Raw genomic sequence first — 25,774 nt, 5'->3', positions numbered from 1 at the left:
CTCCGCTTTCCTCCGCCGCGCCAACCAGGCCGACCATCCGCCCATATAACGAGTGGACCATCGCCGGGCTCAGAAGGGCTCTCCTTGAGCGGAACGAGCCACATTGTAGAACGGCCAACAAAGGCCAGCTTTTTACTTTGCTAATCCAGTGCTCCACTCCAGCACGACCGGCAACAACAACAGCGGCGCGTCCCGATGACGTCATCCCGGGTCCTTCCACCAGACGACGCGTCACCAGGAGAGAGGTCCCTGCGCTGCCCGTCCACTACTCTCGAGGTGAGCAAACCATCCGCAATAATAATAATAATGATGATACTCACAAAACTGCCCATCACATCATCACCGGTCAACACCTCCCACCTGTACCTCCAGGCCGGTCTATCCAAAGCCGCCTCGGACCTCCAGCCACCCAGTTCAGACTACCTTTACCTCCCCCCCAGCATACCTCTCACCCCCCCGTGCCTGCTCCCCCCTCTTTCCCCTCTTTCAACCCCCCCCCCCCCCCCTCCCAAGCCTTCCTCGGAAGGCTTACATCCCCGTCTTTGCAGGCTGCACTGTCATCCAACCCCCCTGCACACTTCTCTCACCCCCCCCCCCCAGCTCTCTCCTTCTCCCCCTCAGTCCCCCAGGCCGCTAGCCAGCCCTACGCTCCCAGGGCCACCGACCCGAGCTGGCTAGCACCTCCCCCACCTCTGGGTGCCCAGCTGCCCCAGAGCACCCTTCCCCCCTCCCTCCCCCTCCCTCCCCCCCCCTCCCCCATGTCTCTCCCCCCCCCCCTTTTCTCTCTCCTCCGCAGCCGCTGCCGTGATGCCTTCAAACGCACTCACCCTCAACCCACCTCCCGTGTCAACCCACCTCCGTCAGCAGATCCTACTGGGTAATGATATTGACCTCTCCTCCATCCTCAAACCCTCCTCTCACTCCTTCCAGCCACGAGCTATTGACTGCGGAGGGTTTTCAATAACCCTCCGCGATCTCACATCCTCCTCATCAGCCCACTCCCCCCTCACCCACACAGAATTCACCCTAGCATTCTCCATATTCACTGACGTCATATGTTCCCAGTACCCACACAGGAGGCAAGAATTAAATCATTATCTCTACCTCATCACGGACCTCGCAGCGCGCTTCAGCGGACCTCTCTTCTACGAATACCACCGACAGTTTGCGGCGAGAGCAGCAGCCCGCCTCCAGCAATGGAATGTCTCCACTTACTGGGGCGCCCTCGACGTAGAGCTCTACTGCCGGCTCTTCGCCGGCAGTAGAGCTCTCGCCTGCACCATCTGCGGTTGCCCCTCCCACCCCACCACCGAGTGCGTCCTCTCAGCCACCAAACCACCACCCAGACCCGCCTCATCCGCCCCAGCTCACACGCACACGCCGCACTCCCAACCATCCCCCGCAAAAAAGCAAAAAACCAACCGCCCCACCCACCTTCCCCTCTTCCTCCCAAGCCCTGGACAAACGGGGCCGCAAGATTATGTTTATCGGCTCCCGCATGCTCTGCAATAATTTTGCATCCATGTCTTCCTCACCCCTCGAACCTCCCCCCCCCCCCTTTCACCCGTCACCCAGCCCCTCGGAAACTACCCTTCATCCTCACTCCCCCCCTCCTTCCCCTATTCCCAACCCCTCATCCTCCTCCCTTCCCCCCTCATCCCCACGGACAGTCCAAGGCCATCCTACGCATATCAATATGCACGCATATCTACATGCACCTCATTTCTATCATTCCTTTTCATGTTCCTCCTCTCTTCTAAATAAACGCTAAACTATGTCAAACGATGTTCGATTGAATGTGTGGTCTGTACTAGTGAACTGACATGTCGGGGTGAGTTGTCTGTACTTTCCGCTGGGGCGAGTTGGGCGAGAAAGTACAGACAGCTCACCCCGAAAGTCCAGACAACTCACCCCGGTGAGTTGTCTTCACTTTCTGACATTGCAGGGTGAGTTGTCTGTACTTTCCGTGTCACCCATTACAGTAGGCCTAATGCAATTTCGGATCTAACTATCGGTTCCTACAGACGTGCGCAGTCACGGCTAATTATTTATTTATTTAACAGTACAATCCGGTGAAACACTTGTAAGTAAGGAGTAGAGCGTCTCTCTCTCTCACTCTATGCAGCATTGAGGGGAGGGGGGTCGTTTGTGGATAATGTTTGCGCTTCAAAGGCAGAGTCTCACGGCTGTACAAAGTTGCTAATTAGACTGCACTCCCAACGGACGCATGATCAATCAATCACAGTTCTAATAGGCCTACTTATACTGACTGAATTACATCTGAATAGCAAAGCAATATTGACCCCCCCCCCCCCAACAACGATGATATGGCTACTGCTAGTTATACATTAGCATGTGATAAATTACAACACACACACACACACACTTTAATTCAGGAAGATAAGGTTGAATGAAACTAGATTATATTAACACTTTGATTGCTACAAGATCTCAACAGGCCTATTTGGATGTTGCTACCGTTTAACATTGCACAAAGGCCTTGTTCGGGGGCCCACAGCAAAATGTTCTCTTATAGCGAGAATCACACGCATACATCAAAAGAAAGCTGAACTTGTCCACTTCAATTTAAAAAATACATTTTGATTTTACCATGTTCCATTCTGGAGATATTGACCTTTTTGCAACACCTGCATTTGCCTGGAAGTGGTTATCTTGAACAGCGAGCAGAGTTATGGATGGTTTAAAGTCAGAGACATTGACAGGCAGATATAAAATTGAACCCAATAAATATCCTATACATCCTATACACCAAATGAAAGCCCTGAATGTGTACTTTTACGAGGAAAAGAGTAAACATTGATCCCATGTACAGTTAGACAGTAATTGGTTATTGAATGCAGCTTGTGCCCACCAGATAACTTCAGAGAAGACATGGACGTGAACTCCTCAATATTCACAAAATAAGGCCTATAGCGACATATAAATACTATATACCGTATGAAACAGAAGACTCTCTGCTTTCATAAGAAAAAAACTTCTACTGTAGTAATAATAAAAATCACACCCATGTGAAGTGAGTGGTGCAACTCTGTCCCATATTCTGTTCTCTGCTTATTCAATACAGCTCGCTATATACGGACTGAGGCAGAAAGTCATGTAAACCTTTTATTTACAGTTTGGTCTGTAAACTTCTACTGTAATAATAAAAATCACACCCCTGTGAAGTGAGCGGTGCAACTGTTCTCTACAGTTGCGCGGTGCAATGGTAGAGAACAGTTGCATTACAGTAGAAGTTTACAGACCAAACTGTAAATAAAAGGTTTACATGACTTTCTGTCTCAGTCCGTATATAGCGAGCTGTAGTGAATAAGTACAGAACAGTTGCAACGCTCACTTCACAGGGGTGTGATTTTTATTATTACAGTAGAAGTTTACAGACCAAACTGTAAATAAAAGGTTTACATGACTTTCTGCCTCAGTCCGTATATAGCGAGCTGTATTGAATAAGCAGAGAACAGAATATGGGACAGAGTTGCACCACTCACTTCACATGGGTGTGATTTTTATTATTACTACAGTAGAAGTTTTTTTCTTATGAAAGCAGAGAGTCTTCTGTTTCATACGGTATATAGTATTTATATGTCGCTATAGGCCTTATTTTGTGAATATTGAGTTCGGGTCCATGTCTTCTCTGCAGTTATATCTGGTGGGCGCAATGTGCAATGTAACCAATTTATGACAAACTGTACATGGGATCAATGTTTACTCTTTTCCTCGTAAAAGTACACATTCAGGGCTTTCATTCGGTGTATAGGATGTATAGCATATTTATTGTGTTTATTGTTATATCTGCCTGTCAATGTCTGACTATAAACCTTCATAACTCTGCTTTTAGATGATGATGATGATTGCCTCATTGTCTTGATCGCAAAACATTGGGGGGGGGGGGTTCATGGGCACATTGGGCAGCAAAAGTCTTGATCCGTACGGCTATAAAAAGTCCCATTCCACCGTTCGGTTCAGAACTATAGTATAACGGTGAGACGCGTTGTCATCAGCTGATTTTGTTTTTCAAGCTAGTATAGGGAAACATGCCTGGGCATGCACGTTGGGGGCGATGGAGAAAAAAAAGCTTCGGATCACAACACCACGGTTTAGGACGCGGAAAAGTTCGTTATACATTACACCCGGGTCGATTACGTCCCCGATGCGTTCATTGCGGTCTTATCACTACAATTTTAATGAATAAAAAAGCGTTACAACCACACGTCCGAGCGATCTCCGATTATGACGGCTCTGCATGGCGATACGTGATCCACCAACGGTAGACTGTCTTTTGTCAAGGCGGCCCCTCTCGATACTGTAGTTCGTTTGTTAGTTCGTAGTATTGTAGGCTCGGGGATCGTTTGGTCGCTACAGTATGAAGAAGGAAACATGCATCTGTCCATGTGTGTTGCAGACGATATGCAATGCAATGCCGATCGGATCCGGTGCATATGTGTTTAGCCAGGCAGCGTTCCGTTGATTATGTTTTTTTCCGAGAGCCATCTCGCAAGATCCTCCTTCTGGAGAAACAGGAGGGGAGGGGGGAATCGAGTACTATAGTGTTGGGTAAAAGCCAATAGGTGGAGGAAAGCCTGGTGAGGCGAGGTTAGGTGAAATTTGATTATTTTCACACACCGACTAGTAAAGCACGTAAAGCGGCCCGACCTCCTGTTTTCAGGAGGGGAGGGTTTGTTTTTTGTTTTTTTTCTGATCACGTGAGCGGGAATAAGCAGCAATGATAGGGTGATGGTTCTTCATTGTCCGGGTGGGTAAAAAGATGAATGAAAGTATGCTATAAAAAAGTGATTGAAACGTATTGATACGTGATTCGCACCCGACGTTTGATTAATTGATAACGTATTGATACGCGATTCGCGTCGGCTGTGTTAAGGATAATGGGATAAATCATTCAGACTAGAAACAAATTTCAAGAAATTTGACTGGGTGTACGAATAAAACAAAACGAACGCCTGCGAGACAGACAGACAGACAGACAGAGCGTGACATTGTGACATGATCAAAAGCCTGTGAAACATTTTGCGGGGGGGGGGTGGGGGGGGTGGGGGGGACTTCCTTTATATCACTCATGTTCTTGACTTCTCTCTCTGTCAACCTACACTTCCTCTACAACACACACACACACACACACACACACACACACACACACACACACACACACACACACACACACACACAGAGAGAGAGAGCGCGAGAGAGAGAGAGAGAGAGACGGAGTATAGCAAAGAGAATTATAGACTGCAGGAAACACACTGAGAGAGAGAAAGAAAGAGACAGAGAGAAAGAGACAGAGAGAGAGAGAGAGACGCCATTTTCTTCTCGAGGGGCGATGGCAGCATGACACCCACACTTATACGTAGGTAGTTTCCTGTTACATCATGTGTTTGTAGACATACGTCACAGTACTGTACAGCATAGACACAGTACTGTCTACTTTACTCTAAACGTGTGTACTTTAGTTTCAACTGTCAGTCGCCTTGACTCCACACGGCAACCAAACCGTTCTGCTTTCAACCCTGCATGCTGCCGTCGGCCATTTTGTCACAACCTAGTGACACACATGGCTGTCTGAAGACGAGAACTGTTCTGAATTGAATTGAACTGAATTGGAGAGGAGAGGAGAGGAGAGGAGAGGAGGGCAAAATGAGTCTTGAACTGCCCTCCAAGACTGAGGTCCTTGAATGGAGTCCTCGTCAACTGGCCGACTTCCTGAAGAGGGTAACGTATATTTATTTAATTTTATTAATTTCTATTTTATGATTGTCTGACTATGAGTCTCATCAGGGCCCGTTTAGGGGGTCAGACTGTGACTCTCTCTACCTCCTGACTATATGAGTCTCATCAGGGCCCATTTAGGGGGTCAGACTGTGACTCTCTCTACCTCCTGATCAGCATCAGAAATGCGGGGAGACTCTGTTAGTCTGTTTTGGCTTATCTTTGGTTCTTTCCAGTGTTGTTTTCGTCGACTAAAACTAAGACTAAAAATGTCTGTCGACTATACCTTTTTTCACTGACGAAAACTAAATGGAAACATACATGAAAACTATAAGCTATGATGACTAAAACTATAAGACAATCTTCATATGACCACCGCGCTCTGACTGTAGGTGCGCCACCCGATTTACAACATATCAGGATCAAGGAGAAGGGTCGCCTTCATCAGTGTTGACACTGATGAAGGCTGGATAGCCGAAACGTTTGTCATACGGTTTGAAATAAAACTTTTTGAACCACAGTCTTGGTGTGTGCGACCCATCTCCTTGATCCTAAAACTATAAGACTATACATTTACTGACGATTTCGTCAACAAATAAAAACTAGACTAAAATGTTAGGAAGGGACTATAGTGGACAAGAGATCCATGAAGTATAAGTCATTTTACACTTGGCTGCATGCTGAAAATAGCAGATCTACAAGCTCACAACGCGACGCGTTGTGAGCTTGTAGATCGGCTATTTTCAGCAAGTGAAAAAATCACCATTACATCACCTAATCAACATGAGTTAGACTTTAATATATTAGCGCCCCTCACTTCACACGGGTGTGATTTTTTCTATTCTCGGGAAAAAAAGTTATGGCCATTTTTGTATACCACACTATAGACAACCAATATATGGCAATTTCTTTCCAAATTTCATTTTGACCTGGGAACGATTCTACAAATGTCTTCTAAATCCTGACAGTTTTCTGAAAAACCTCATGTTTCTATGTCAGTGGTTCTCAACCTTTTTCCTGTCAAGGACCCCAAAAATTAAATGTATTTGGTCCCCGACCCCCATCTGAAAATGTGTTGTTTCAGGGACCCCCCCGAGAAGCAAAGATTTGAGTTCAAAACGTTCGTTCTGAATAAATATATATTCCAATTTTGCGTCACATTTTCACGATTTTTCAAAAATAGCAGACCTACAAGCTTGTAGCGCGCCACTGGGTGGCGCCCTATGATCTTGTAGATCTGCTATTTTTCAATATAAATTATAACATAATGTTTAAAACACCAAGAGGGGTTCCCTCCCAAAATGTGTAGCATGTGACGTGTCAAACTAGGGGGTTAATTTGCACGATTCTGAATCCATTCCAGGCATTAGTTTTGCATGAAAAACACTCCTTGGCCTAAATTCGGCCATAGCCACTTTCCCCAAATGTGCCCAAATGTGCCCAAATGTGCTGCGGACCTCTTCACATTTGTGATGACGGCTATGGCCGTTTAGCCTGAAGAAAGCCTGTTTGGGTTTAGTTGCCGAAGCATTTATTTATCTTTCTGCATTTCTTTATTTTGTTGCCAGTGTTATAGTTTGCTATTGAGAATGTCCTTTATTGCACTGAACACAATCTGTCTGGACTTTGGTGGAGGAGTTTTGGGGGGGAATAAAAACCTGTAAACAAGCATTACTTTAAATTACTTTAAATAACCACAACTTTCAAACGATTTTCAAACGGTTTGGTTTGTTATAAACATCAAAGGCATCAGCATGTCATATGAAAGCAGGGAATCATAAATTGACATATTGGTTGTTCAGTTTGACCCACCGGTTTTGTATGGCTTATAGAGTAATGTCTTGCAGAGAAACAGCGAGTTGAGAAAACAGGCTTGAATTGAAAGGTTCACTTATGTGGTCTCTAACATTACACCTATAGCTACATGTTTAAGCATTTATTTCATATTTACATCGTCGATTTCAGCTCTGATATTTATTTCAGACATGCATGCTCTAGTTACTATAGAGCATGTCTGAAATAAATATACTAGAGTCTAGTATATGTGAAGAGTCTGCCTGTGCTGCCTATAACTCATTTTGGATCAAATATAAATAAATTCAGTTTTTCTCCTCTGGTGAAAAGCTGGAGGTTTGCACAATGGAAGGCTCTCTGTCTGCCATTGTGGTCACACTCACACACTATTACTTATGATGTACTTTCATATACAAACTAACAGTTAGAGTCTGTCTGTCTGTCTGTCTGTCTGTCTGTCTGTCTGTCTGTCTGTCTGTCTGTCTGTCTGTCTGTCTGTCTGTCTGTCTGTCTGTCTGTGGCATTGTGGTTAAGTGTGTCCGCCCTGAAACTGGGAGGCCGGTGGTTCGATCCCCGGCCAGGTCATAGCAAAGACTGTAAAAATGGGACCCAATGCCTCCCTGCTTGGCACTCAGAATCGAGGGTTTGGATTGAATCAAATGATTCCCGAGCGCGGCACGGCTGCAGCTCACCACTCCAAGAGATGGGTCAAAAGAGATGGGTCAAATGAGTTGGGTCAAATGCGGAGAACAAATTTCACTGCGGTAACGTGTGTGACAAAATCGTACGACTTTGACTGTCTGTCTGTCTGTCTGTCTGTCTTCAGATGGACTTGGCAGGTAGTGACAAGATCGTGTTGAAGAACATGATGAGTGGATCCCGATTCCTGGTGAGTAGAATAATAAGTATAGTTATAACTATTATTATCTGATGTATTGATGCTGTCAGCTTTAAGAGTCATTGTACTGGATCATTTGAACATTCATGAACAGACATATTATGCATGCACGCACGCACGCACGCACACAAGTTTTAACTGTGACATTTGTGGTTGTGTTTAGACCATGAGTGACAACGACCTGCAGAGATTCCCTAAAGTCCACGCTCCGTAAGTCACCTGACCTCCGTCTGACCTTTCACCTCTGACCTGCACTCACCTGCGTTACACACACTATATACTGTGAAGAGAGAGGACGGACGAGAGACATACAGAGAGAGATACAGAGAGAGAGAGAGATACATAGAGAGAGACATACAGAGAGAGATACAGAGAGAGAGACATACAGAGAGAGAGAGAGAGAGAGAGACATACAGAGAGAGAGAGAGAGAGAGAGAGAGGGAGAGAGAGAGGGTGGGTGGAGTGGCGGTGCTCAGGGGTAGAGTGGCTGGATGGCAACCGCAAGGTTGCCGGTTCGAACCCGGGCTCCCCCAGAGTTAGTGTCGAAGTGTCCTTGAGCAAGACTCTGAACCCCTAACTGCTCCTGATGTGCTGGTTGGTGCCTTGCATGGTTTCCTCCGCCATCGGTGTGTGGATGGGTGAATGTAATGCACAATCTATGTAAAGGTTTAGTTTAGTTTAGTTTATTTGCACATATGTACATAATAACAACAATATGGTATAATAAAATGAATACAGAAAGCAAATATTTAAATAAGAAACCAGATTAGATACATACATGATGTGCTGGAAGTGCCAAAAAAAAACCAAAGTGGCTTATCGAGTGGCCTTCCTATAGAAGCTACCAGTTGAGCTTAAATAACAGAAATTAAGATATAGAATAGAATAGAATAATATTGGTAAACCTAAAGATTTAAAAAAATGATAATGAAAAAATAAAAAAAATCTAATAATAATATCAAATAATAACATGATGTTGCCCAAGCTTGTTAATAACAATTGCAGTAATTGTCTCTTAAAAGAACGGATACAGACTGTCAGGCTCTGATAGAGACTGGTGTGTGAATGTGTGAGTGAATGGGTGTGAATGGGTGAATGTAATGCACAATCTAAGGTGTGTGAATGGGTGAATGTAATGCACAATCTAAGGTGTGTGAATGGGTGTGAATGGGTGAATTGAATATATAAATGCACCATTTACCATTATGTGTTTAAAATTTAAACTAGTGGTAAACTACAATAGTGGTCCTCAAATGTTTTCATATGGAGGACCCCCAAATCCATGATGTACGTATTTTTACCATAAGACCCCCATACAAAAACAAATCGCAATTTTTTTCAGGATTTCTTTGAAAGAGAGAGAGAGATGTGATGATGTCATGCAGGAAGTGATGGAAGAAGGCAGGAAGTGAGATAATGAGTCACATGTCACTATATGGTATGCATTTGGTCACACTGTATGATTGACACTAGGTGCGGTTCCATCAAGCCTTTGCGAAAATAGGAAGCGTATGTTCGTTAATTCGAAAAAGGTGAAGCGCAATGTCTCTCGTTTCCATTTGCGGATCTCAAGCGAATAATATGTGATTATTGGTCTGTTAAACCAGGAGGTGGCGCACTCTTTCAGTCCAATGACTTTATATAACTGCAAAAGAAGAAAACAGCGCAATCTGATGTCACCAGAACAGCGACACTAAGAACCGACACAACAACAACAACAACACACATGGACACGACGACACATGAAACAACAACTGGTATGGATTGGCCAATCAGAAAGCGATATCATGCGAGTTCATTTTCCGCTAGTGTTTCCATGCTCCAGTTGCGCATTTCACTTTTTCGATATAGCCTCAAATCCGCCACCTTCTAGCGAAAAAGTGTTTTGCGAAAAATGGAGACTTATTCGCATGTTGATGTGTTTCCATCCAGGAGATTTTGCGCAAGAGCCTTAATGCGCAAAAAAACGGCTTTATGGAAACGCACCTAGTGTCTGTCTGTCTGTCTGTCTGTCTGTCTGTCTGTCTGTCTGCCTGCCTGCCTGTCTGTCTGCCTGCCTGCCTGTCTGTCTGTCTGTCTGTCTGTCTGTCAGTCTCATCTCTAAGCTGTACAGTGAGATCAATAAGAAAGAAGAGAGAAGAGGCCTGTTTGCAAAGAGGTAAATAATAACATTACCTCTACACACATCATCACATTATTATTATTATATTATTTACAAAATAATGTAATAAAATAAGCACCCAACCTAGGGCATTAAGCAACTAGTAAATCCACTAGTCGACCTTGCTGGTACTAGTTGACTAGTTGATAAGAAAAACATATTTATTTCCATAATAGGTGGTTAAACAACCAGTCGACTAGTAAACTAGGCAACTAGGCAACTAGTCAACTAGTCAACTAGTCAACTGTAAAAATGACTAGAAGTGAATGCCCTACTACTGTATATGGATGCACTGCGCGGTGCGACATCTTAGCTAACATCTAAGTGTTAGCTAACAACACCAGCGCTCCAGACCCGGCGCTCCAGACCCGGCGCAGGCACACCTGGACTTCCATGTCTGCCGGGGGCGTCTCTTCCTGGTTTTTAGACAGCTGGTGGATGGAAATGAAGCTCCACCCATGCGGCAGAATTCCGCCGGGGGGCGGAGCTTTTCCGGGAATCTGGCCGACGCGTGGGTGGTGCATATTACCGTTGTAGCAAACATATAGCCGATCTACAAGCTCAAAACGCGTCGCAGTGCGACGCGCTTTGAGCTTGTAGATCGGCTATTCTTGCTATATTTGAATGTAAATCTTGAATCTTTTTTTTGCTATTTTTGAGTGGTGTAAACCACTCTTACAACTGGCTTTGTTAGTTTACGTGTCTGTTCGTACCAAAAAATGAGCATGGTTACTATGGTCACCCAGTTCACACGGGTGACATTACGTCAGACCACAGCTGATCAGTCTATATAAGACCTTACACCACTCAGTTCACACGGGTGTGATTTCATTACGTCAGACATTACGTCAGACCACAGCTGATCAGTCTATATAAGACCTTACACCACTCAGTTCACACGGGTGTGATTTTTTTATTGGAATCCTGAAAAGTAACAGGACATAAAAAGACAATTTATGTCTTTTTAAAGACTGTAATTAAGTAATTAAAGCCAGTCTTGTTCCGCATGTTTGGAATTGTAACGGTTGAAATCAATAATATATCACTATTGTGATATTAACCTGAGGGCCACATTAAGTGAAGGTGGGGGCCACATGTGGCCCCCGGGCCGCCAGTTGCCCATGTATGCGTCTAATCAGTGAACCTATTCGCCTTTTTCTTACAGCCCATAGTGCGTTGCGTTTGTGTACACGTGCATAAGTTTCTCTTTCTCTTGCTGTGTTGCCAGTTTTGCAAGAGAAACAAGTGGCCAGGTCTATGAAAACAAGCACAAATGAAAATAGCTGATCTACAAGCTCACAGCGACACATTGTAAGGTTGTACATCCGTTATTTAAAAACACATTGAGAATAAATCGAAATATTTTGAATATTTTTAAAACATTTTAATAAAAAAGGCACACAATATGTTCAGATGGATGTCTGTGGAGAATTACATATTAATCAGGGTTCCTTGATGTGAAGAAATGTGGAAGCAAGCCCAAATAAGCAACTACTATAGGCTACACTTTAGATTAGAATCGAGCCCAAAAAAAACCATCAACCAGCAACTACCAATCATATTTGCAAGTGACTTTACAGAAAAAACAAGTCAAAGGTTGCTTATAATAAGCAGACATGGCAACACGGCCTGAAGGAAGCAAAGCACAGCTGTAGCCAGATCTACCAAGGAGCCGCGGGCGTTCTCGGCTGTCCGCAGCTTCTTTTCCGGGTTTTTAGACGGCTGGTGGATGGAAAAGAAGCTCCACCGCGGAGGAGAGCGTTTCCGGGAATCTGTCCGTCGCGGCAGTCAGCCGCGGAGGTGGAGCTTCTTTTCCATCCACCAGCTGTCAAAAAACTCGGAAATGACGTAAAACACAGCTTCTTCTGTCCGCGGCTGTCGGCCGTTTTCCGCTCAGGTGTGAAAACACTGTCTTAGAGTATATATGAAGAGAGACGGCACCGAATATCTCCTCCCATCCACTTGCATTAAGTTGCTCAAAAGCACATGAGGCGAACAGAGTGCATTCTGGGATTTGCCCCAAACACATGAACGCGCTGGCCGTTGACCATCATTGTACGCGCTCACGTATGAAACAGCGGCGTTCACGTATGAAACAGCGTTCACGTGTCATCATGAACGTGCGCAATGATAGTCAACGGACCAGCGCGTTCATGAGTTTGGCCCACCGCTGCAATACCAAATTCGGCCACTATGTCCATTTCTTCTTCTTCTTCTTCTTGTGGGGTTTATTGGCGGTTGGCAAACAAATCTGTGCATTACCGCCACCTACTGGTGTCTTTATTCCTCCTACCTATTGGATTCCTGAGTTACCTTACCACAACAAACCTATATTCTATCAATAAGACTGGTTGCTCTCAAATACTCAAAAAGGTGCCTATAGCACCTGTCTCCTGACACTTTTCTTAGTATATTTACTAAGTCGTACCTTTCTTTTATTTCTGCTAAATTCTCCCTTAACTGTCTCCTTTCTTCTTCATACGCTCTACAGTTCATCATGACATGCTCAACTGTTTCCTCCTCCCCACAATGATCGCACCTCCCTGTATTGTGTTTCCCTATCATAAATAATGCCGCATTTAGGCCTGTATGTCCAAATCTTAGACGTGTTATTACCGTCTCTTCCCTTCTGCTCTTTCCTGCTCCCCTCTCCTCTCCTACTTTCCTCTGAATTCCATAAAACCATCTTCCCTTCCTCTCCTCCTCCCACCTCTTTTGCCATCTCTCCTTCATCTTTCTTTTAATAATGCTCTTTCCCTCCATCTTACTAACTTTCACTGCCATCTCAATGTTGCCACAGTTTGTCGCCTCCTTTGCCACCTTGTCCACCTCCTCATTTCCTCTCACTCCAATGTGTGCCGGTACCCACATAAACACCACTGTTAAGCCCATCATCCCTATCCTATATCAAATTTGTTTTATTTCTATTAGAATGTCCGGCCTACTTTCTGAGTTGCTGCATTGTAGGCTTTTTAGCACTGAGCTCGAGTCTGAACATATCACTACTCTTAGTGGCCTAACCTCCTCCACCCAGTGTACTGCCAGTAGTATAGCAATCATTTCTGCTGTATACACAGATGCCTCATCGTTGATCCTTTTACCTACTCTTACCTTAAACTCTGGGACACAAAATGCCACTCCTACCTTACTGTCTGCCCTTTTTGACCCATCGGTGTACATCTTTACATATCCGTAGAATCCGTTAATATACTCTTGCACGATCCAGGAATTACACACAAACTCTCTGTCATTGTTCTTCCTATCCAAAATGGTCAAATCTACTTTAGCATCCGGCAGAACCCAGGGAGGGACTGTTGGCCATGGTACTGTTGGACTAAACTGTAGGTGTTCAATTCCAATATCTTTTGCCCTCTGTACTGCTGTCCATCCAAAATTTCCGACCTCCTTTTCCTCTTTTTCCCAGCAATGCTTTAAAGTGTCTTGAGCTGGATGCTCCTCACTATGCCCTTGCAAGTGTACCCAGTAGTTCATTGACAGTTGCATCCTTCTTAAATCAATGGGCATAGCCCCCATTTCCACCTGCAGAGCTGCTGTGGGCGTTGTTTTGAAGCCTCCTGTACATACACGCAATGCACGATACTGTATAACATCTAGCTTTTTCAAATGAGTCTCTGCTGCGGCCCCATACACCACACTCCCATAGTCTATTATTGCTCTGATTAGTCCATTATATATCGCTTTTAATGCCATTCTATCCGCCCCCCACTCTCTCCCCACTAGACATCTCATTATATTTATAACCTTTTTGCACTTGTCCACAACTTTCTGAATGTGTATACTCCATGTTAGTCTCTCATCAAACCACAGTCCTAATAACTTAAAATGTTTCACTCTTTCTATATCCTGTTTGTATATGTGTATCTTACTCTCCTCTCCCACTCTTTTCCTGGTAAAGAACACTGTTTTCGTCTTTCCTACCGAAAACTTGAAACCCCATTTATAAGACCACTCTTCCACTCTATTTACTGCCTCCTGTAGCTTCTTTACAATGAACTGTACGTTTTTCCCCCTCCTCCAAATTGCCCCATCATCCGCAAACAAAGAAAACCCCATACCACTCTCTACTCCTTTAAAGACATCATTTATCATGATCGAGAACAACAGTGGACTAACTATGCTCCCCTGCGGAGTTCCATTCTCTATCCTAAATTTCCCTGACAAGCTCTTTCCTACTCTTACCTGTATTGATCTCCCTATTAGAAAACCTCTAATCCATCTATACATTCTCCCTTTAACTCCTAATTTCCTTAGTCTGATCAATAGTCCTTCTACCCACATCATGTCATACGCTTTCTCAATATCGAAGAACACAGCTACCACGCTTTCCTTGTTTATCTGGGCCTTCCTGACTTCATGTTCCAGACATACAGTTGGGTCCATAGTGTTCCTTCCCTTCCTAAACCCACTCTGATACTTCGCTATAAACCCTCTGCTTTCCATGTAGTACGTTAGTCTTTCGTTTATCATCTTCTCCATTACCTTACATATATTAGATGTAAGTGCAATGGGCCTATAATTGAGTACCACAGACGAATAACAGTCTAAGTCCACACTATTGATCCATAATATATAAATGATAGATAAGGGTTCAGGACAACGAGGCCTTTTCGTGGAGGGGTCAGTCTGAAATTTGGACTTAGACTGTTTTTCGTCTGTGGTACTCAATTATCTGGGTTTGAACTATCCTTCCCCGGTTTGGGTATTGGAACAATAACCGCTTCCTTCCAACTTTCTGGTAGTTTGCCCTCCTTCCAAACTTTGTTGTATAACTCCAATAACACTTCTTTCGATGTATCACTTAGGTTACTTATCATTACATAGCAGATCTGATCCTTTCCTGGTGCTGTCATCTTTGTTTTCCTGCACGATTCATTTCTGCCATTATAAATGCCTTGTTCAATAAATCCTCATTTTCTTCCTCGTTCTGCATTAACTCTTCATTTTCTGCTAATGTAGTCTCCCTTCCTCTTTTCCCTTCCTCACTAATATTTCTTGAACTATGCACTTTAACAAATGCCCTTGCTAGCATCTCCGCCTTTTCTTCTTCCTTCATTGCTATTATTTCCCCTTCCTTCAAAACCGGGTAGCCATATTCTCTCTTGACACCATTCATCTTTTTAATCATGCCCCAGATCCGTCCAATTTCCGTCTCCCTTCCCACCGAATTACAGAACTCCCTCCAACAGGTTTTCCTTGCCCTTCTAATACATCTCCTTACATCTGCTTGGCTTCTCTTATACTCAATGAGATTCTCAAAACTATGAGTTCCTCTTAACATTCTAAACGCTTTGTTTCTAGTCTTGATTGCCTCACCGCACTCTTTATTCCACCAAGGTACCATCCTCTTTTTCCCTTTACCTTCTCTCCTCTTAATTGTCCTCCCTGCAGATTCTAGCATGGCTCTGCACACAGACTCATTTAACTGATCCACCCCTTCTCTTACATCGACCTCCAACATCTCTTTCTCACTGACCTCCATAAATGCCTCCCAATCTGCATTACTAAAGGCCCAATTCCTCATTCCTTCTGTGTTGCACTTTTCAATTGTCAATTCAACTCCAGTTATTATGGGATAGTGGTCACTTCCGACAGTCGTTTCTTTTCTTACTTCCCATGTACATACTCCTGCCAATGAATCTGTTACTACTGTGAGGTCTAGTGCTGATTCTACTCCATTGCTGACATTTATTCTTGTCCCTCCCCCGTTGTTTAGACAAACCATACCCTTATTGTCCATTAGCTCCTCTATCACTTTCCCGTTGTCATCCGTTTTCCTTCCTCCCCATAACGTGTTGTGGGCATTAAAATCCCCACACCAGATAGCCTCTTGCCCTTGTCCCACCCTCTCCAGTTCCTCCAACTTCATTTTCTTACATGGATTGTATAAATTAACAATCGTCATTTTCCTTTTATTAACCCAGACCTCTATAACAATGATCTCTAAGCTAGTTTCAGCCTCCATTGGGACTCTCTCATATAGTATTCCCTCCTTAATAAACGTGGCACATCCCCCTGCCTGCTGCTTATTCCTATCCAGTCTAGCCGAGTTATAGCCTACAATTTTGAAATCCAAGTGTGGTTTCATCCATGTTTCCTGTATACACATAATATCTGGTTTAACACTTAGCTGCTCTATGTACCTCTTAAACTCTTGCCCGTTTGATATTAAGCTCCTGGCATTCCACTGCAAGATGAGGAACACCATGATTAAACTACTTAGTAGGACCCCCATTATCCTTTCCCAGCTCCTCCTGTACCATATCTGTCGTTATACCCTCTGTTTTTAGGTACTCTATTGCTGCATCCACTACAGTCTTGATCCTATCAGTTCTGGACCCTTGTTGCATTGTTACATTTATCACCTTTGCAATGAAGAATACAAAGTTGGCTTTGTCCACCATTAAAGTCTCCTTGTTCACGGCACACTTGTGCGAACACTTGATGACACTCACTGGCTTTGGAACTGTCTGAGGAGAGGGTTCAACACCCACAGCTGCACCACTTTGTGGTCTGTTTACTTGCTTTACTGCCTCAGCATAAGACACCTTATTTTGAATTTTATACGTCTGAACTTCTTTGGCTTTAATCTGTGCCCCACATCCCTGGTATGCAGCACTGTGTTCTCCCCCACAGTTGCAACACTTAGTTTTGGCATCTGCCTCACACTTCCCATAGTCATGTTCCCCTGCACATTTAGCACATCTTGGCTTTGCTCTGCATTGTCCTGCTATGTGCCCGAATCTCTGGCATTTATAGCACCTTAAAGGCCTGGGAACATATTCTCTGACTGAGTAACTCAGGAATCCAATCATTACCTTCTCCTTTATGTCCCCTTCAAACTGAAGGAGCACAGACAAACTGTCCACTAGCGCCCCCTGGTACCTAGTAGACAATCGCCTTTCAACACTCACTTTGCCTCCTTTAATCTCTTGTCTAAGATCATCAAGACTCAATTCTATTGGGACTCCAGATATTACACCACGTATTTTGCGATTTATCCCTGGGACATGGCTTTTTATGCCCACTTCATTCAGTGTCTTCATTTTCAGTATCTTTTCTTGCTGCGCCTTGCTACCAGTTTCAATCAGCATCCTTCCTTTACTCAGAAACCTTGCTTGCTTAATCGGACCGATTTCACCTTTAATAGCTTTCGACAGCTTGACTGGGTGTAGCTTGCTACTAGATGTCTCTTCAAATTCCACAATCACTTTCCACACTTCTCCTTCCTCCCTCCTCTTTGCTTTTTTCGCCTCACTCTGTCTTTCTTCTCCTCCACTGTTACTCAGCTCAGAAATCCTCCTTCCTTTCTTTTTCCCACGCGACACTTGACTCCACCTTTCTTTATCTGTCTCTGACTCATACTCCATATCATTCTCACTCGTATGAGCCGCAGAAGACGCCATCCTCCTTCTTTCAACCTCCTCCTGCCGCCAATTCTTTCGACTCATTCACGTACGGATTATCTGATGCTCCCAAAAAAGGGCTACATCAAATACCCGCCGCGTACCAGTTTGCCAACCGTCAATCTTACCCCACCAGCACTTTTAGTTCACTGCAATGTTTGAAATCCCCGGCTCAGTCTCTAGCGTACGTGGCGTCTACGTCCGCATCCGTCACCGTGGCAACGCTCGACAGCTCTGTCTGCCGATCATTGGCCCCACTATGTCCATTTGGCCCTCAGGGTTTCCTCTGGGTGCCGTCTCTATTCATATATACTCTAAGGCCCCTGCAGTACCTTGGTGGGGAAAAACCTGGATAGCAGCTGTTTAAACATTCTTATGCCGAGTGACTTGTACAATAAGCGAGGTCTAATCACATTGTACTATACATACAGTAGAATAATGCACAGAGACAGACAGTGTGTGTGAATAATTATAATAACATGATGTTTGGTTTCAGCAGATCGACAGGACCTCGCTACCCCGACGCAGGTATATGTCTGTCTGTCTGTCTGTCTGTCTGTCTGTCTGTCTGTCTGTCTGTCTGTCTGTCTGTCTGGGCCATGGATCAGCGGTCCAGGCACCTTGGCTGGCAATCCAATGCAGTGTGCCGCGGGTTCGACTCCCGATCCCGACGGCCTTTACTGAATGTCTTCCCCCCATCTCTCTCCCCATTTCCTGTCAGCCTACTGTCTGTCCCTCCATAAAAATATAAAATAAAGGCGAAAGCCTAAAAAAAAGGGAAACAAAAGAAAAAAGAAAACACCTACGAGTTGGTGTCGAAGTGTCCTAGAGCAAGACACTGAACCCCTAATTGCTCCTGATGTGCTGGTTGGTGCCTTGCATGGTTTCCGCCGCCATCAGTGTATGAATGTGTGTGTGAATGTAATGCCCAATCTATGTAAAGCGCCTTGGATAAAGGCGCTATATAAATGCACCATTTACTATTTTTATTTACCATTTACCGCCCAAAATGGGTTAAAAGCCATCATCGGCCTCAGCTCTAAATGGGTTAAAAAAAAGAGTTTGACATCGTTGTCATTCGTTCATTGTAAAATGAATCATATGGACAGTGAATTAATCAATGTAAATTATACAGCAGGTCGTTTCGAGGAAGCAATCTGATTGGTTGAAACAGCCTTCTAGCCGTGGTTCAAACGAGCACCACTCCACACCTAATCAAAACAAAGAATTCAGCTGCTCTGTTTTCCCAGCGCAGCAAACTCGGTGGCTAGGCTAGCTAGTTTCTTGGGACATTTGTGGTCGTAGTGACTACATCTGGCATTAAAAAAATATGTTTTTTCAGCGATTTTCTTAGTTTTAAAGGAGAATTCCATACTAGAAGGATTTCTTACCTTTATTTGTAGTTGTTACGTCCCCACCAAAGAGGTCCAGGTGTTATTTTGTGCAAAAGCGCATTGTTGGCTATTTCCTCTAATATGAACCCTCAATGAATTGCATTGAATTGCATTGAATTGAATGGGGCTATGGGGTGTTGTGCTAATTTGCTTATTTCCATCGCTCAAACATCTATTTTGTTTTGTATATATCCTCTCTTCATAATGTAAATACTAAATAGTATCCCAAGCGGCACACTTTACTACTTATTTAGATGGAAATAAGCGAATTAGCACAAAAACCCAATGCCCATTGAAGGCTTATATTAGGGGAAATAGCCAATAATGCACTTTTGCACAAAATAACACCTGGACCTCTTTGTTGGGGACGTAACAACTACAAATAAAGGTAAGAAAGCCTTCCAGCATGGAATTCTCCTTTAAGGGTAACTGTTGTATAATTGCAATATTACACTCGAGGGTGTGGTTTAACGTGATTATTGCCACTTCAGTGATGCTCGCGGAACTCGACTACGTCTCGAGTCGTTCCTGACCGCATCACTGTCGTGGCAATAATCACGTTAAACCACACCCTCTCGTGTAATAGTGCTTAAATGAATCATATGGACAGTATATGAATCCTATTGGATGGTCTGTATTGCAGGACACCAGAGGCTCTCTGCAGACCAACAGACTGGAAACCACAGCTTCTCGTCAGACTCACAGGCTGCAGGCTGGGCTGAGGACGAGTTTGTAAGTCTGTCTGTCTGTCCGTCCGTCCGTCCGTCCGTCCGTGTCCAGTCATCATTATCATCATTTTTCTGGAACAACATATTTTCAGATGGGGGTCAGCAGCCAATTACAATACAGAATTTCTGGGGTGCTTGACATGAAATAGTTTGAGAACCATATAGAAACAGGTTTTCCAGAAAACTGTCATAGAAGACATTTTGTAGAATCTGGTGTCACTCCTAAATGGGTTAATGTGCTCTAAACAAGTCCATAGCCTTGGCTGCCATGTGACGTAATTCCGAAAGCCAGGCGTTGGAGGGGCTAGCCAGAGCCCCTAGCTATAGCGTTGGAGGGGCTAGCCAGCGCCCCTAGCTAGGGGCTAGCCAGCGCCCCTAGCTATAGCGTTGGAGGGGCTAGCCAGTGCCCCTAGCTATAGCGTTGGAGGGGCTAGCCAGCGCCCCTAGCTAGGCGTTGGAGGGGCTAGCCAGCGCCCCTAGCTATAGCGTTGGAGGGGCTAGCCAGCGCCCCTAGCTATAGCGTTGGAGGGGCTAGCCAGTGCCCCTAGCTATAGCGTTGGAGGGGCTAGCCAGCGCCCCTAGCTATAGCGTTGGAGGGGCTAGCCAGCGCCCCTAGCTATAGCGTTGGAGGGGCTAGCCAGTGCCCCTAGCTATAGCGTTGGAGGGGCTAGGCAGCGCCCCTAGCTATAGCGTTGGAGGGGCTAGACAGCGCCCCTAGCTATAGCGTTGGAGGGGCTATCCAACGCCCCTAGCTAGGCGTTGGAGGGGCTAGCCAGCGCCCCTAGCTAGGGGCTAGCCAGCGCCCCTAGCTAGGCGTTGGAGGGGCTAGCCAGAGCCCCTAGCTATAGCGTTGGAGGGGCTAGCCAGCGCCCCTAGCTAGGCGTTGGAGGGGCTAGCCAGAGCCCCTAGCTATAGCGTTGGAGGGGCTAGCCAGCGCCCCTAGCTAGGGGCTAGCCAGCGCCCCTAGCTAGGCGTTGGAGGGGCTAGCCAGAGCCCCTAGCTATAGCGTTAGAGGGGCTAGCCAGCGCCCCTAGCTATAGCGTTGGAGGGGCTAGCCAGCGCCCCTAGCTAGGCGTTGGAGGGGCTAGCCAGAGCCCCTAGCTATAGCGTTGGAGGGGCTAGCCAGCGCCCCTAGCTAGGCGTTGGAGGGGCTAGCCAGAGCCCCTAGCTATAGCGTTGGAGGGGCTAGCCAGCGCCCCTAGCTAGGCGTTGGAGGGGCTAGCCAGCGCCCCTAGCTATAGCGTTGGAGGGGCTAGCCAGCGCCCCTAGCTATAGCGTTGGAGGGGCTAGCCAGCGCCCCTAGCTAGGCGTTGGAGGGGCTAGCCAGCGCCCCTAGCTATAGCGTTGGAGGGGCTAGCCAGCGCCCCTAGCTAGGCGTTGGAGGGGCTAGCCAGAGCCCCTAGCTATAGCGTTGGAGGGGCTAGCCAGCGCCCCTAGCTAGGCGTTGGAGGGGCTAGCCAGAGCCCCTAGCTATAGCGTTGGAGGGGCTAGCCAGCGCCCCTAGCTAGGCGTTGGAGGGGCTAGCCAGAGCCCCTAGCTATAGCGTTGGAGGGGCTAGCCAGCGCCCCTAGCTAGGCGTTGGAGGGGCTAGCCAGCGCCCCTAGCTATAGCGTTGGAGGGGCTAGCCAGAGCCCCTAGCTATAGCGTTGGAGGGGCTAGCCAGCGCCCCTAGCTAGGCGTTGGAGGAGCTAGCCAGCGCCCCTAGCTAGGCGTTGGAGGGGCTAGCCAGCGCCCCTAGCTATAGCGTTGGAGGGGCTAGCCAGCGCCCCTAGCTATAGCGTTGGAGGGGCTAGCCAGAGCCCCTCAAAAACATATCAAACCAATAATCTGACCCACAGTTTGAGAACCTCAACCACACTGGTCTATCGCACTGGAGTGGTCAGGAGATGACTTCCCTCGGTCTCGCCGGGCAGGTTTCTGATTTTTTTTTCCCTTCCAAATGTGTTCATGTGTGTGTTTGTGCGTGCGTGTGTGTGTTTGTGCGTGCGCGTGTGTGTGTGTTTGTGCGTGCGCGTGTGTGTGTGTGTGTGTGTGTTTGTGCGTGCGTGTCAGGTGCTGACTGACAGTGACGACTGCGACGACTACGAGGACCCAGACGCTGATGGAGGGGGCAGCGAGGGGGATTACGAGTCTCCCACGGACGACGGCGCCTTCGCTGACGACAATGACTATGAGCCGCCGCCCTGTGAGCCCCCCGAGGACCTCACCCGCCAACCATGCCCCGCCCTCCCGCTGCCTGACGGAGACTACATAGGTCATTATTATTACTACAAGCATTCACATGTACACGCAGTGGAAGAAACGCAACACCCCTCACTCACACATTCAGATGGACGTTATCGGTCACCAGAATAGCAGAGACGTGTGTTTTCAATGAACCTAACATTCATTAGAAGGACAATATCAGTCACCAGAAGCAGAGACGTGTTTTTTCAATGAGCCTAACATTCATTAGAAGGACAATATCAGTCACCAGAAGCAGAGAGACGTGTGTTTTCAACCAGTCCAACATTCATTAGAAGGACAATATCAGTCACCAGAAGCAGAGACGTGTGTTTCAAACAGTCTAACATTCATTAGAAGGACAATATCAGTTGCTAGAAGCAGAGACGTGTGTTTTCAACAAGTCTAACATTCATTAGAAGGACAATATCAGTCACCAGAAGCAGAGACGTGTGTTTCAACCAGTCTAACATTCATTAGAAGGACAATATCAGTCACCAGAAGCAGAGACGTGTGTTTTCAACGAGTCTAACATTCATTAGAAGGACAATATCAGTCACCAGAAGCAGAGACGTGTGTTTTCAACCAGTCTAACATTCATTAGAAGGACAATATCAGTCGCTAGAAGCAGAGATGTGTGTTTTCAACCAGTCTAACATTCATTAGAAGGACAATATCAGTCACCAGAAGCAGAGACGTGTGTTTTCAACCAGTCTAACATTCATTAGATTACTTAACTTTAGACCTGGAGGCGTGATCAATGCCATTTGGCTATTCTGAGTGGCCAAACAGCATTGACCACACCTCCAGGTCTTAAGTTAAGTCATAAGACCTGGTACTTAAGACAAGCATAATACTGCCCAATGTGTGCCAATTCTGGTGCTTGTACCACCAAGTGAAAGATTCTTATGAAATATTGACTTAATCTGCCCCAGCTTTTCGTTTAATTCCCATTGTATCATCATAATATTCAATAATTTTGATTTGCTAAATGCGGAATTGGATTTCTCATACTCAGAAACATACATTTCGATGTATAGGCCATCACAATAGGATTATTCAATCAAACTATAGTTCAAACACTGTTTAAAACCATTTTGAAAGGCGGCCATCTTGAAAAATTGTGGCCATTTTGTTTTTTCAAGTGGACAACGTACTTTTCTGAGAGAGTAGGTTCTGAAGCACCTGTGTGCCAAATTTGGTGCTTGTATGATCAAGTGAACGATCGTTTCAGTAATCTGCTTCACTATCTGTGGAAACCATGACACGTTGCCTTCATTACTAACAAATTACAATACAAACATTACCCAGTACACAGTGCAAATAACCGGAACAAAAGCAATACCTTTTCAGCGCGAGTTGCTAACTCACTGCCTCCTCTCCTTTCCTCGTCGGAACGGACTGTCATTCCTACGGGATACCGATTCAGTTTGGTTAACTAAACATACTGCATGTCAAACTTAGCGATCACATAAGCAAGCTATATTTTAGGCTAAGGCTACTCACCCGAACACTTTAGCATCGAAGCCCTGCTCGCAACTCTCTCTCTCGTTGCGAGTAACACGGCTTGCTGCAGCCTTCTCACGGAAATGTTTGGTCTAGCTCTCCTCTGGCGCCACTGAAGTTTGAGTTCACACCAGAGACACGCCCACACATTCTGAAAGCTTCCTTGGGGTACTCCAGGAAGGAAGTGAGACCATGTTCATGACAGGTTTTTGGTCATGAACATGGCTTTGTAACTAAAATATCAAACAAACAAACAAAAACATATTGCACATAAAACCCCAAGAAAGTGTTTCTTGTGTCCTAAACATCATTAAAATAAGCTCTGGTTGCAAAAGGGGTGAAGTAGCCCTTTAAAGGACCACTTCACCACTTTCCAACCCATCTTAGGTCCTCACTAATAATCATGATAAAATATTGTTTTTCATAGGATGGCAGTGGCCAGTTCAGAAACCAGTGACAACATCGATGGGGAATCCAAGCTAATAGAAACTGCAGACTTTCTAGTACTGAAAAGTTGCAATGCAAAAATGGAAGCCATCGTTTTCACAATAATACAAATCTAAAACAAATGTCACTGGTGGACGGGTTTCTGAACTGCCCACAGCCTTCCTATGGGACACAGACTGAGTAGGAAAAGAAAGGTGGAAATATGGACATACTGACCTGACGAAGGTATATCAAGATCGAAACATTGTCGTTTATTTATTCAATAAAGTAATTCTTTACCAAAAGAATGGTGTGCGGGCCCTACCTCCATCCATAATTGCCTTATTGGCCCTGCACCCACTGTCGAGGTGCGTGTAAATAGGTATGCTCTAGGAAAAAAAAGTGCCATTTTATCATGATTATTAGTGAGGACCTATCATATGAAGATGGATTGAAAAGTGGTGAAGTGGTCCTTTAATATGTTGGATTATTGTTATGTATGTTCAGACATTTAACCACTTAAAGTGGTAAAACTTGGTCTGCTCTTTTTGCCCTCGACTGCTCACAACACGTCGCAGCGCACTATATGAAAGCTTATACATCTGCTATTGTCACATAATGTTCCCCCTAGAATAGAAGTTAAGAAAAGGAAATACAATGATTTCTTGTTTCCTGATATATGTCATTGACTGTAACGTTTCAGGTTTTAAGATGAGTCAGTGTGTGGAGAGAGAGGAGGGAGCTGTATGGAATGCCATTCCTGCCGTATCTAGATATAAATACATAAATAAATAAATGCATTTATAAAGCATGAAATGCTCAAATAAATAAATAATTGTGCAAAGAAATATACAATTAAATATTGAAATGTATTCATTTATGTGACCATTTATGTATTTAATTATTTATTTATATATTTATGTATTTATTTAATTATTTATTTCCTTATTTATTTACGTATTTATTTATTTAATTATTTATTTAAACATTTAATTATTTATTTAAACATTTAATTATTTATTTATGTATTTATTTCCTTATTTATTTACGTATTTATTTATTTAATTATTTATTTAAACATTTAATTATTTATTTAAACATTTAATTATTTATTTATGTATTTATTTCCTTATTTATTTACGTATTTATTTATTTAATTATTTATTTAAACATTTAATTACTTATTTAAACATTTAATTATTTATTTATGTATTTATTTCCTTATTTATTTACGTATTTATTTATTTAATTATTTATTTAAGCATTTAATTATTTATTTAAACATTTAATTATTTATTTAAACATTTAATTATTTAATTATTTAAACATTTATTTAAACATTTATTTAAACATTTATTTCATGCCGTATTTCATTGACGGTATGTTAATGAGGGGTGGTCCTTGCTGATGTCACTTAACAGCCATTGGATAATCGATGTGGGAGCTCACAGTTCGATTATACTTGTCTGTGTTTCCCCGGA

General features: G+C 44.5%; 2 protein-coding genes across 2 annotated transcripts in view; one reads left to right on the top strand and one right to left on the bottom strand.

The window, feature by feature from the left end:
• Positions 1 to 5,644: 5,644 nt before the first annotated feature.
• Positions 5,645 to 23,963, top strand: LOC306919278 (uncharacterized protein; the record flags this gene model as incomplete). Its single annotated transcript, XM_079532091.1, has 8 exons — positions 5,645 to 5,742; positions 8,360 to 8,422; positions 8,595 to 8,641; positions 10,524 to 10,589; positions 18,513 to 18,544; positions 20,054 to 20,142; positions 22,191 to 22,392; positions 23,938 to 23,963. The coding sequence occupies exons 1-8, from the start codon at positions 5,668 to 5,670 to the stop codon at positions 23,961 to 23,963; spliced, it is 600 nt and encodes a 199-aa protein (XP_079388217.1). The 5' UTR covers positions 5,645 to 5,667.
• LOC306919277 (uncharacterized protein) overlaps positions 23,960 to 25,774 on the bottom strand; it is a gene marked incomplete at its 3' end in the record, with an annotated part of 62,628 nt that continues 60,813 nt past the window's right edge. The window contains exon 4 of the mRNA XM_079532090.1: positions 23,960 to 23,979. Within this exon, the coding sequence (XP_079388216.1) occupies positions 23,960 to 23,979 (20 nt within the window). The remainder of the gene's footprint in view (positions 23,980 to 25,774) is intronic.

This window comes from Electrona antarctica (assembly GCF_951216825.1).
Source record: "Electrona antarctica genome assembly, contig: scaffold_25, whole genome shotgun sequence".
Classification (NCBI taxonomy): Eukaryota; Metazoa; Chordata; class Actinopteri; order Myctophiformes; family Myctophidae; genus Electrona; species Electrona antarctica.
Note: the sequence above shows the minus strand (reverse complement) of the source record. Positions and strands in the feature narration are given on the sequence as shown.